The sequence below is a fragment of the Bombina bombina genome, chromosome 4 (assembly GCF_027579735.1).
Source record: "Bombina bombina isolate aBomBom1 chromosome 4, aBomBom1.pri, whole genome shotgun sequence".
Lineage (NCBI taxonomy): Eukaryota > Metazoa > Chordata > Amphibia > Anura > Bombinatoridae > Bombina > Bombina bombina.
In genome coordinates, this window is record NC_069502.1 from 108,105,386 (window position 1) to 108,119,305 (window position 13,920).

The following is a 13,920-nucleotide window of genomic DNA, read 5'->3' on the forward strand; positions in this document are numbered from 1 at the left end:
AAAAGAACTGAAATAAGGGGGCAGTTTGCAGAGGCTTAGATACAAGGTAATCACAGAGGTAAAAAGTCTATTATTACAACAGTGTTGGCTATGCAAAACTGGGGAATATGTTATAAAGGGATTATCTATCTTTTTAAACAACAAAAATTCTGGTGTTGACTGTCCCTTTAAGGAAAGGATATCTTTGAAAGAGGCAAAGTGGAGTATAAAATATTTTTTCTATTACCCATTCTGATATATATTTAGTGCAGACAGTATGAGTTTAATTAAGCTTTAAATGATGTTCTATAGAACAAATGGAGAAAATGCTATAATAAAGGGGTGGCCAACGAACTTATGGAATACGAACGATCTAATGACCACAGGAAACAGATCAAGGCAAACTGTATTTGGTTAATGATCATCACTGCAATGATCTACAGTGTGTAGGAGACCATACTCATCACCCTGTATTACTTATATTTTGCTATTTGACTTTTACCCTTAAATATATTGTAACAATCAAAATAGTTCAATTAACAATGTTTCTATAATAATTTTAAACCATCAAAGTCCAGGAGGAAACACCTTCAACTTTTTGATGTAATTTTTTCAGATATAAAACCGTATCTGTGCATATTATTATTTATAGTAGTGTCTATTACATGCAGTTAAATGAATTTGTGTATACTGCCCCTTTAAGACACAATAGATGTCTTGTCTGATTTTTCATAGATACCCTAAAGCTGAGTATCCCCCCTCACACAAACACGCAGAAACACAACTGCAAAGACGTAGCGTGTGGAATATTTTTTTTTCTTAAAGATATTTTGTTCTTGTCTATATTTTAAGAATCCTTTTCTTCTGTTTTCTCTCTGCAGGTTTTTCTTAGAACATGTTTCTCACAGTTCCAATCACTATTGTTCTATCAGTTATAATATGTGTTTGTTTGATAAGTCTTCTTTATGGTTGGAACAGAATCACATCGCCGAACTTCCCTCCTGGACCCAGCCTCTGCCGATTATTGGAAATCTCCATATCATTAACAAACGTGCACCCTATAAAACATTTCTAGAGGTAATTATATATAAATATATTTCCAGGTGTAAATATCTAGATTTTACTATGGGAGAGATTTATTAAGCAGCGGATGTTGCTTTCTCCGCCCGAGGCTTCCGGCTCGCCGGAAACATAAGTTAAGAGGAAGCGGTCTTAAGACCGATACTCCTTAAACTTGTCTGCCACCTCTGAGGTGGTGGACAGCAATCATCCCGATCAGATACAATCGGGATGATTGACACCCCCTGATAGCGGCCGATTGGTCACAATGTGCAGGGGGCGACATTGCACAAGCATTTTCACAAGAAAAGCTAGTGCAATGATAAATGCCAATAGCGTATGCCGGGCGGACATTATCTGCTACTGCGGATCAAGTCTGCCCGACAGTTAATAAATCTACCCCTATGGCTTTAGCCATCTACATATATAACAATATAATATCATTTATCAATATTAATTAATTATTATTTTTGGCACATATATTGAGTTATTGTCCCCTGAAAACAAATGTTACAAGAACCTGAAAACCAGGGCTTGATACTAATCTTAAAGGGAGGGATACTAAACCCAATATTTTTCTTTCATGATTCAGATAGAGCACACAATTTTAATTTACTCCTATTATATTTTTTTTCTTCGTTCTCTTGGTATATCGTTATTTTATTTAAAAAAGCAGGAATGTAAAGCTTAGGACCCAGCCTATTTTAGGTTTCAGCATCCTGGATAGCGCTTGCTTATTGGTGACTACATTCAGCCAACCAATAAGCAAGTGTAACCCAGTTTCTGAAACAATAATGGGCCAGCTACTAAGCTTTACATTCCTGCTTTTTAAATAAAGATAGCAAGAGAACGAATAACAATTGATAATAGGAGTAAATGCTTAAAATTTCATGCTCTAGCTGAATCATTAAAGAAAATGTTGGATTTAGTATCCCTTTAACTAGAGATTTACTGTGTGTATGTGTGTGTGTGTATGTGTATATGTGTAATATATATATATATATTTTGTGTGTGTGTATATATATGTGTGTGTGTGTGGGGGGGGGGGGGAAAGTATTTAGTCAGCCACCAATTGTGCAAGTTCTCCCACTTAAGAAGATGAGAGAGGCCTGTAATTTTCATCATAGGTATACCTCAACTATGAAAGACAAAAAAATCACATTGTCTGATTTGGAAAGAATTTATTTGCAAATTATGGTGGAAAATAAGTATTTGGTCAATATCAAAAGTTTATCTCAATACTTTGTTATATATCCTTTGTTGGCAATGACAGAGGTCAAACGTTTTCTGTAAGTCTTCACAAGGTTGTCACACACTGTTGCTGGTATGCTGGCCCATTCCTGCATGCAGATATCCTCTAGAGCAGTAATGTTTTGGGGCTGTCGCTGGGCAACACAGACTTTCAACTCCCCTCCAAAGGTTTTCTATGGGGTTGAGATCTGGAGACTGGCTAGGCCACTCCAGGACTTGAAATGCTTCTTACGAAGCCACTCCTTCGTTGTCCGGGCGGTGTGTTTGGGATCATTGTCATGCTGAAAGACCCAGCCACGTTTCATCTTCAATGCCCTTGCTGGTGGAAGGAGGTTTGCACTCAAAATCTCACGATACATGGCCCCATTCATTCTTTCATGTACACAGATCAGTCATCCTGTTCCCTTTGCAGAGAAACAGCCCTAAAGCATGATGTTGCCACCACCATGCTTCACAGTAGGTACGGTGTTTTCTCTCCTCCAAACACGACAAGTTGTGTTTCTACCAAACAGTTCTACTTTGGTTTCATCTAACCATATGACATTCTCCCAATCCGCTTCTGGATCATCCAAATGCTCTCTAGCATACTTCAGACGGGCCCGAACATGTACTGGCTTAAGCAGGGGGACACATCTGTCACTGCAGGATCTGAGTCCCTGGCGGCGTAGTGTGTTACTGATGGTAGCCTTTGTTACGTTGGCCCCAGCTCTCTGCAGGTCATTCACTAGGTCCCCCTGTGTGGTTCTGGGATGTTTGCTCACCGTTCTTGTGATCATTTTGACCCCACGGGGTGAGATTTTGCGTGGAGCCCCAGGTCGAGGGAGATTATCAGTGGTCTTGTATGACTTCCATTTTCTAATTATTGCTCCCTCAGTTGATTTCTTCACATCAAGCCTCTTGCCTATTGCAGATTCAGTCTTCCCAGCCTGGTGCAGGTCTACAATTTTGTTTCTGGTGTCCTTTGATAGGTCTTTGGTCTTCACCATAGTGGAGTTTGGAGTGTGACTGTTTGAGGTTGTGGACAGGTGTCTTTTATACTGATAACAAATTCAAACAGGTGCCATTAATACAGGTAATGAGTGGAGGGCAGAGGAGCCTCTTAAAGAAGAAGATACAGGTCTGTGAGAGCCAGAAATCTTTCTTGTTTGTAGGTGACCAAATACTTATTTTCCACCATATTTTGCAAATAAATTCTTTCCAAATCAGACAATGTGATTGTCTGGATTTGTTTCCACATTTTGTCTCTCATAGTTGAGGTATACCTATGATTAAAATTACAGGCCTCTCTCATCTTCTTAAGTGGGAGAACTTGCACAATTGGTGGCTGGCTGACTAAATACTTTTTCCCCCCACTGTATGTGTATATATATATATATATATATATATATATATGTGCTCAGCATAAATGAGAACACCCCAATAGATTTGTCAGAAAACCTTTACTTAACTTTCAGAAAAAAATATATTCTATGGGACACTATACTACAAAATACTCCCACAAAGTGGGCCATTGATTGCAACCAAGATTTGTTAATTTGCCCCCTCCTATGCCAATCTGTTTATGGGTTGGTGGGAACTGTTCCACGTCTTTGCGGATGGAAATCCCTTCATTAATCACATTCAATTCTACAGGAGATTCATTGATGATCTCATACTTGTCTGGCATGGGGATGAACAGACCATACATGAGTTCATGGATTATTTGAACTCCAATGACAAGGGTTTGGAGTTCACCCATTGCTGGCACAAGTCTGAGATTGTGTTCCTTGATTTAGTGTTGAGAGCAGCTCCCTCAACAAGAGAGGTTACTACAACCTTACATCGTAAAGAAATTGCAGGTAACAGTTTGCTACACGCGCAAAGCGGACATCCTCAACATGTGTATAAAGGAATTGTCAAAGGACAATTTTTGCGCGTTAGGCGTAACTGTACCTTGCATTCGGACTTTGTAAAAGAGTCAGTTGACCTGAAACAAAGGTTCATTGAGAGAGGCTACAATGTGGGGATGATTGACTCAGTGTACAGGGAGGTAGAAACTATGGATAGAAAAATACTACTCAGAAACAGAAAACAGGGATGTGAAAGAAAAAACCTAAGATTTGTTACAAAATTCTCAAATCAATTCTCTGGAGTGTGTAATATCATCAAAAAGTACCTGCCCATTCTATATGGTGATGATGACTTGAAAAACATAGTTCAACAGGGATGTGACTTTGTATACTCTAAAAATCTAACAATGGGCAACATGCTTTCACCGAGCATGTTGCCCATCGCAGAAGCACGCAGCTCCTGGTTAGAAGTTGCAGGGACTTACAAATGTGGTTTTCCACGTTGTAAGTCCTGTACTTATATAAAACAGGGTAACAATTTCACATCTTTTGTTACTAATGAAACTTTTTCTACAAGAGGTTGTGTTAAGTGTACTTCCACCTATGTGATTTATTTAGTGGAATGCACTCAGCACAAAAAGCAATATATTGGCTTAACTACAAGGGATATACGTTCCCGGATAAAAGAGCATCTGGGTTATATATCTAATGAAGTGCAGTGCTCAGCACTATCGAGACACTTTATCCAAGTGCATGATAAGCAAGTACAGCACTTTAAATGGAATGCCATTGAGAGTATTACTGTGCCTCGCAGAGGTGGTAGTAAATTAAAGATCTTGGAGAGACAGGAGATCTATTGGATCCACAAGCTAAAAACTTTGGTCCCAGGGGGATTTAACTCACAATTTGATGTGATTAACTACTGGGAGTAAGCTTGTGGATTAGATCTGTTGCCTTGTAAATCTTTTTAGGATGTAGTTGAAATGAGGTGATGAAGTAAAATAAAATAATAAAAGTAGAAATAACAAAAACACACACAATGAATAGAGTCTAGTGTATAATAAGATTAGTCTGATAGTGAGCTGTTGTTTTCCTCTTTGTTTTCCCTTCATTCCTTCTATATCTAGAACTTAATGCAGCATAAGGAAATACAAACACAAACTAATTGATTAGGGATTGGCTGGGATGGTTTGCTATTGGTTTAAAGGAATTTATATAAATTTGACATACTATTAAAGTATTGACTAACAGAATGTGCAATGATAGTATATACAGAATCTTTGATGCAATAATATATTTGTAAAGATATACCTTTGTTATATTAGACAAAACACATTGGTATATGTATAACTGAGGATGGCGAGGGAAGGGAAGTGGGTTGTAATTCTTATATTCAAGGACTAAATCACTTTGTATAATACTTATAGTCCCAGAATCCCAGAACCTAATGCAATAATATACATAGAAATGTACAGATATGTGTGCAAAGAGATTTGCAACACACAAAAAGAAAGACTGCAGGTTACTGGATTGTGTAATAACTGTACCCACTGTTAGGTAAAGGTCAGACACATAAAGAATAAGTGAATATAAGAATCAAAATCATCCAATCATACTCATTTGTACTAAATAACTTTATTGGTGAAAAAATATTGAAAGTCCGACTGGACTCATACACATGCACACACACACATACAATTAAAACTAGCTGGAACTCAGATAATATTATTGGTATATCAAATAGCACTCACGCGTTCAAATTGTGGTAACTAACAGGGAATCTTAACTATTTATAGTGTTATAATACAAACAGCCACCAAGTTAAATCGTCTACAATCAACGTAAATAAGGACTAAGCTACCAAAAGGTCTCTTCTATAGCGGAGACCTGATTACTTTTAACTGTCTATAGATATTATGGTTGTATCAAGAGTGCTATGACTGAGTCAGCAAATTAAAAATTAGGGGTTCAATAACCCCGTGTTTGTGCCCCTGACGCGCGTTTCACATTACGCTTCCTCAGAGGGGTACGCGCCGGCCGGACAGAGCGGGTTATGTTGGAGTCAAAAAACCCGCCTACGTGTTTTGATTGGTTCACCAGAATAACGCTATGTGACTTCTCATTGGTCAATCCTTGCAGTGTGACACATGGAAGTTCAAACAGCGCATTTGCTTGGAGAGCTGATAAGTTCTCATTTACGAGCTGAATTTATCAGAAAATTATTTAAAAGGGCAAGAGTTAATGTATCTATCAGATACATAGTCACGCATCAAGAACGAGATATAAAATATTAAGTGCGCTTTATTCTTTGCATCGATATGTATTACTTGTGAATGATGTCTCTGTTGGTGATCCATTATATTAGTAGAATGCTGCTGGTCGTTACCTAGATATAGTATCTAAATCATCTACTTGGTTTTACATTATACCATAGATAAATCTATGAAACTTTATTTATATCGATACTAGGATAGACAACCAATAAAAATTCTAACAAAGTAAGATATTGAATATCACTCATTAGTAGTCCAATATTTCAAACAATATATCACTGTTCTATGGTCAAACTGAGAATTCACAGTTTGAGAGAGTTTTCAATACAGTGCCGTATTTTAAATACCATACATAATAGATGTACTCAGATTGAATGTTCATCAAATATACAGGATAAATAAATCCACAACAAAATAAAATTAAAAGGGCTAGATAGTGTAAATGTGATACAGTGTAGTGAAGAAATGTGAACAAAGGACACACATAAATAATGAAAGGATGTGATGCTCACAAAAAGTGAGAGAAGAGGGGAGTGTGCGTGGGCGTATGAATTCCACACAAAGTATATTGAATCATATGTTCCATTAATATGTAGACGTGAAAAGTCTTTCTACGCTGTGTACGGTAGAAAAAATTAATTAATAATTGTGTAGAAAGTTAATGGGTGAAGTAACTTATTAACTGAAAGGTGATATTATGCATAAACAATTTATACCAAAGTGTAGTAACATATATTAAGGGTTAGTGAAGAGCTAATGTGTACATAGACTGTGTTTTTATTAACTTAATATTAAAGTAGTGTATAAAAGGAAGATCTTTTAGAAAAAGAACTTTTTATAAATAAACATTGTAATTGTTGAATTCATTTAATCCGTGTGGATGTACAGTATTGAGTAGAGGTATCCAACGGCATTCTGCTTTTAATAGAGAGTTTTCTAAATTGCCCCCTCTAATGCCAAGGGAGACTTTCTGCAGAACAGAAAATTTTAAATGGCTGCTTGATCCTTGATGTTTAAGTAAAAAATGTTTTGCTACACTTGTAATCTTTTTGCCTTTTTGTAGGTCTTTTTCTGCGTTCTTAATATTGTTTTTATGTTCCAGAATCCTGACCCTTGCCTCTCTGGTCGTCATGCCTACATAAGCTTTCTCACATTCACAATAGATGATATAAATGACTCCCAGGGATCTGCATGTGAAGTGGTGTTTAAGTTTTTGGTTTTTCCCATATTTGTCCTGAATTTCTTTAATTTTTCTGACATGAGGACAGACAGAACATGTGCCACATGGGTACATGCCAGGGTCAGTGTCACTTTTTTTCGGAGTGTGTATATAATGACTCTGTACAAGTTGATCTTTTAGGTTTCTCGGTCTCTTATAGCCTATTTGTACTCTCGCTCCTAATGTATCTTTAAGCTCAGGATCACTAGTGAGGATATGCCAGTTCTCATTGAGTATCTTAATCACGCTCTGCATCTGCGGATTGTATGTAGTGATCAATCTAGGAATGGTGGTGGAATTGTCTTTGATTTTAGGACACAATAAGGTGTCTCTGGATGTTTTCAGAGCTTTGAATTTCGCATGTTTGATGGCCCTATTGCTGTAGCCTCTTTGTAATAGCCTGGTTGTAAGAAGTTTACTCTCATTTTCATATATAGAGACATCAGAGCAATTTCTCCTCAACCGTAAAAATTCCCCATATGGAATTGCTTTTAAAGTGCATCCTGGATGTGCACTTGTCCTGTGCAATGATGAATTTGTAGCAGTTTCTTTCCTAAAGACCTTAGTTGCAATGGTGCCATCAGTATTTTTTGTAATTGTTAGATCTAGGAAATCAATTTACACAGATCGGCTTGGTATGTCAATTTGATGTTAAATTTGTTTTGATTGAGAACTGAAAAGAACTCATCAAGATGTTCACGTGTGCCTTCCCAAACAAATAGCACATCATCGATGTACCTTATCCATAAAGGTATATGGTCTGTGTATTTCTCCATGCCTTCAGAAAAAACAATTTTTTGTTCCCAGTGCCCTAGGAACAAGTTAGCGTATGTTGGGGCACAAGAAGTGCCCATGGCAGTTCCTTGTGTTTGTAGGTAGAAACTATCTTTAAATGTGAAGATATTGTGAGTCAGGACATACTTCAAAAGGAGTAAAATAAACTCATTATGTTCTTTGTTATCCGATTCATTGGTGCAAAGAAAGTATTTAACTGCCTGTATACCATCATTATGTCTGATACTGGTATATAATGACTCTACATCTGCGGTGATGAGCCAGGTATCACTGTTCAGATGTAAGTTTTGCATAATTTTTAAGACCTCCATAGTATCGCGGACATATGAGGGCATAGCAGTCAGGTATTCCCTTAATCTCTGATCTATATATCTGCTAGCTGCCTCAGTTAGGTTATTATTGCCCGATACTATGGGTCTTCCTGGTGGTTTGGTAAGGTTTTTGTGAACCTTAGGCAGAAAGTATATAGTCGCTAGAGTAGGGTTCTTTTGTATCAGGAAATTTTTTTCGGTTTTAGTGATGGTTCCATTCTCCAATGTCCTAACTATGAGTTTATTGTATTGTTCCATATAGTCAGATTGAGGATTGAATAGTAGTTTTTTATAACAATCTTTATTAGATAACTGTCTCATGGCTTCATCAACATAGTCATCTTTAGGCCATAACACTATGTTTCCGCCCTTGTCTGACGGCTTAATGACTACATCAGTCCATGTTTGAATATCATTCAATGCCCTTTTTTCAGGGAGAGTGAGGTTATTATTTACATCAAAAATAGGCAAAGTTTCAATTTTTTGACATACAATCTGCGAGAAAACACTGACTTGAGGTGAAATTGATGCAGGTGGTGTATATGTAGATTTCGGTTTTAACCCTTTCTTCCATTGGATAGCATGGGTTTCAGTATCAGATTCACTTAAGAGATCTTCCAGATCTTGCAGAGAGTCTAATTCCTCCTTAGATAGAGAGGGATCATTTTTATTTGAATACATCTTTTTTAGTAACAGCTTTCGTGAAAATAGGTGTATGTCTTTAATTAACTCAAACTTGTTTAGAGTATTGGTGGGACAGAAAGTTAATCCTTTAGAGAGAACACTCTCATGGTTAGTATTCAGAGAGTGTTTGCTCAGATTAATTACTCTCATGAGTTGGTCCTGATTGTGGTGAATGGACACATCTCTTTCTTCCTCTCTGATTGTCTTTGGGGGCCTGTGTTTTTCCTTTTGTTTGCCCTTGTTGGTTTGTTGGCTGTTATCGAATTTAATGTTTGTTGTTGTCGGTGACTTAATGCTAAAAAAGACACTTCTCTGTTGGTATTAGATGTACTCGGTAAAGGATTAACTTGTGTTGCTGGTACTGGGAACTCTCTTGTCATAGGCTCCATTTCATCTCTATTGCTTTCATTATCAGAGATGTCAGTTTCTGTTTCTGTGCCACTGTTGTTTTCTCTTATTTGAGTTCTATTGTACCTATTTCTGTTAGATGTCTGATATCTCCACCTATAAATTCTTTGTTGTTGAAAATCATCTATATCTCTCTGCAGTTTTTGTTTTTTGGTTTGAATTAGTTCATTCTCAAGTTTGTCTAATTCTTTTTGGTATGTCTGATACGTTTCAACAAAATCAAATTTTTCTTCAAATTTTTTAAGAAGTTCATTATGTTCTTTAATCTCTGCATCTAATTTATTAAGTTCCAAGGTGTCATGTTTTATTAATATTTGAATTAATTTAAGTGAACATTCTGTCAGTGTTCCTTCCCATTCTTTTACTAAACTTTCATTGTTTAAGGTAAAAGCTGGGAACATTTTGATCCTTAAGCCTCTCGGTATGATGCCTCGCTCTGCATACTTCTCAAAGAAGTGCCAATTCCACCATCTTTTGGTTTGTTTGTATAATGTTTGATGTAAGTTACATAGCGTGTTATTCAGTTCATGTTTGGTTATTGAAGTATCATCAATGTTTTTTTTATCAAATAATTGGTTAAGTTCTTTAAGTCTTTTTTGTTGTCTGAGTGCTAAATCTTGTTGTAAATTCATTTTATATTAGTTAGTTCCCTCAAAGAAAAACTAGGATAACCTAGTAAATGTAATCGTTTAACTGAGGATGGCGAGGGAAGGGAAGTGGGTTGTAATTCTTATATTCAAGGACTAAATCACTTTGTATAATACTTATAGTCCCAGAATCCCAGAACCTAATGCAATAATATACATAGAAATGTACAGATATGTGTGCAAAGAGATTTGCAACACACAAAAAGAAAGACTGCAGGTTACTGGATTGTGTAATAACTGTACCCACTGTTAGGTAAAGGTCAGACACATAAAGAATAAGTGAATATAAGAATCAAAATCATCCAATCATACTCATTTGTACTAAATAACTTTATTGGTGAAAAAATATTGAAAGTCCGACTGGACTCATACACATGCGCACACACACACATACAATTAAAACTAGCTGGAACTCAGATAATATTATTGGTATATCAAATAGCACTCACGCGTTCAAATTGTGGTAACTAACAGGGAATCTTAACTATTTATAGTGTTACAATATTGAACCCTGTTAGTATATAATAGATTATAGACAGCAAGAAAAAATAATTGCTGAATTAATTAGCCCTCCTTAAAGGCAAGTCTGCACTAAGTTGGATAGGCAAAAACACTATATAATCTGATGTGCTGGGTATTAGTGCATAAATTAGCCAACCCAAGCACGGCCTTAAGTATCTACGTGTTTGAGTCCTAAACTGAGTGAGAGTTGCACTATAATTATTGTTTCCGATACTATTGCTAGTAATAGTTAAAGTGGTCAATATATCGGCCCCATAGATATAAAGTATAAGCCTTGATTTCAGAGACAAAATATGGTGAGTGCCTCTTATTGAACCACAGTATAGCTGTTTGCTGTGTGTGACCTGATATTCAGGGTGAGTATATTGGAATAAATTAGCATAAACCGATATTGTTTGCTACAAACTAACAAGCCTTGCCGAAATTTTAACACATCAAATAGTAGTGCTTAATCAGCTAGTTTGAATGCTGTGCAGTTAGCCTGCTTAATAACGTAAGTTTATGAATTTATGAAATAAATTAGCATAAGCCGATATTGTTTGCTACAAACTAACAAGCGTTTCCGCAACTTTAACACATCACATAGTAGTGCTTTATCAGCTAGTTTGAGTGCTGTGCAGTTAGTCTGCTTAATAACGTAAGTTTATGAGTTTTAGAAATCTGACCCTTATTATCGTCAGGAGAGTTACCACAGAAATGCTTAGAAATATCCCATTACAAACAGCCACCAAGTTAAATCGTCTACAATCAACGTAAATAAGGACTAAGCTACCAAAAGGTCTCTTCTATAGCGGAGACCTGATTACTTTTAACTGTCTATAGATATTATGGTTGTATCAAGAGTGCTATGACTGAGTCAGCAAATTAAAAATTAGGGGTTCAATAACCCCGTGTTTGTGCCCCTGACGCGCGTTTCACATTACGCTTCCTCAGAGGGGTACGCGCCGGCCGGACAGAGCGGGTTATGTTGGAGTCAAAAAACCCGCCTACGTGTTTTGATTGGTTCACCAGAATAACGCTATGTGACTTCTCATTGGTCAATCCTTGCAGTGTGACACATGGAAGTTCAAACAGCGCATTTGCTTGGAGAGCTGATAAGTTCTCATTTACGAGCTGAATTTATCAGAAAATTATTTAAAAGGGCAAGAGTTAATGTATCTATCAGATACATAGTCACGCATCAAGAACGAGATATAAAATATTAAGTGCGCTTTATTCTTTGCATCGATATGTATTACTTGTGAATGATGTCTCTGTTGGTGATCCATTATATTAGTAGAATGCTGCTGGTCGTTACCTAGATATAGTATCTAAATCATCTACTTGGTTTTACATTATACCATAGATAAATCTATGAAACTTTATTTATATCGATACTAGGATAGACAACCAATAAAAATTCTAACAAAGTAAGATATTGAATATCACTCATTAGTAGTCCAATATTTCAAACAATATATCACTGTTCTATGGTCAAACTGAGAATTCACAGTTTGAGAGAGTTTTCAATACAGTGCTGTATTTTAAATACCATACATAATAGATGTACTCAGATTGAATGTTCATCAAATATACAGGATAAATAAATCCACAACAAAATAAAATTAAAAGGGCTAGATAGTGTAAATGTGATACAGTGTAGTGAAGAAATGTGAACAAAGGACACACATAAATAATGAAAGGATGTGATGCTCACAAAAAGTGAGAGAAGAGGGGAGTGTGCGTGGGCGTATGAATTCCACACAAAGTATATTGAATCATATGTTCCATTAATATGTAGACGTGAAAAGTCTTTCTACGCTGTGTACGGTAGAAAAAATTAATTAATAATTGTGTAGAAAGTTAATGGGTGAAGTAACTTATTAACTGAAAGGTGATATTATGCATAAACAATTTATACCAAAGTGTAGTAACATATATTAAACGCTCATAAGGGTTAGTGAAGAGCTAATGTGTACATAGACTGTGTTTTTATTAACTTAATATTAAAGTAGTGTATAAAGGGAAGATCTTTTAGAAAAATAACTTTTTATAAATAAACATTGTAATTGTTGAATTCATTTAATCCGTGTGGATGTACAGTATTGAGTAGAGGTATCCAACGGCATTCTGCTTTTAATAGAGAGTTTTCTAAATTGCCCCCTCTAATGCCAAGGGAGACTTTCTGCAGAACAGAAAATTTTAAATGGCTGCTTGATCCTTGATGTTTAAGTAAAAAATGTTTTGCTACACTTGTAATCTTTTTGCCTTTTTGTAGGTCTTTTTCTGCGTTCTTAATATTGTTTTTATGTTCCAGAATCCTGACCCTTGCCTCTCTGGAAAATGCCTACATAAGCTTTCTCACATTCACAATAGATGATATAAATGACTCCCAGGGATCTGCATGTGAAGTGGTGTTTAAGTTTTTGGTTTTTCCCATATTTGTCCTGAATTTCTTTAATTTTTCTGACATGAGGACAGACAGAACATGTGCCACATGGGTACATGCCAGGGTCAGTGTCACTTTTTTTCGGAGTGTGCATATAATGACTCTGTACAAGTTGATCTTTTAGGTTTCTCGGTCTCTTATAGCCTATTTGTACTCTCGCTCCTAATGTATCTTTAAGCTCAGGATCACTAGTGAGGATATGCCAGTTCTCATTGAGTATCTTTATCACGCTCTGCATCTGCGGATTGTATGTAGTGATCAATCTAGGAATGGTGGTGGAATTGTCTTTGATTTTAGGACACAATAAGGTGTCTCTGGATGTTTTCAGAGCTTTGAATTTCGCATGTTTGATGGCCCTATTGCTGTAGCCTCTTTGTAATAGCCTGGTTGTAAGAAGTTTACTCTCATTTTCATATATAGAGACATCAGAGCAATTTCTCCTCAACCGTAAAAATTCCCCATATGGAATTGCTTTTAAAGTTCATCCTGGATGTGCACTTGTCCTGTGCAATAAT

The 13,920-nt window shown here is 36.4% G+C and overlaps 1 protein-coding gene across 1 annotated transcript in view; it reads left to right on the top strand.

The window, feature by feature from the left end:
* The first annotated feature begins 860 nt into the window (after positions 1 to 860).
* LOC128655969 (cytochrome P450 2K4) overlaps positions 861 to 13,920 on the top strand; it is an 88,802-nt gene continuing 75,742 nt past the window's right edge. Inside the window, exon 1 of the mRNA XM_053709586.1 lies at positions 861 to 1,056. Coding sequence (XP_053565561.1) covers positions 919 to 1,056 — 138 coding nt within the window. The 5' untranslated portion in view covers positions 861 to 918. The remainder of the gene's footprint in view (positions 1,057 to 13,920) is intronic.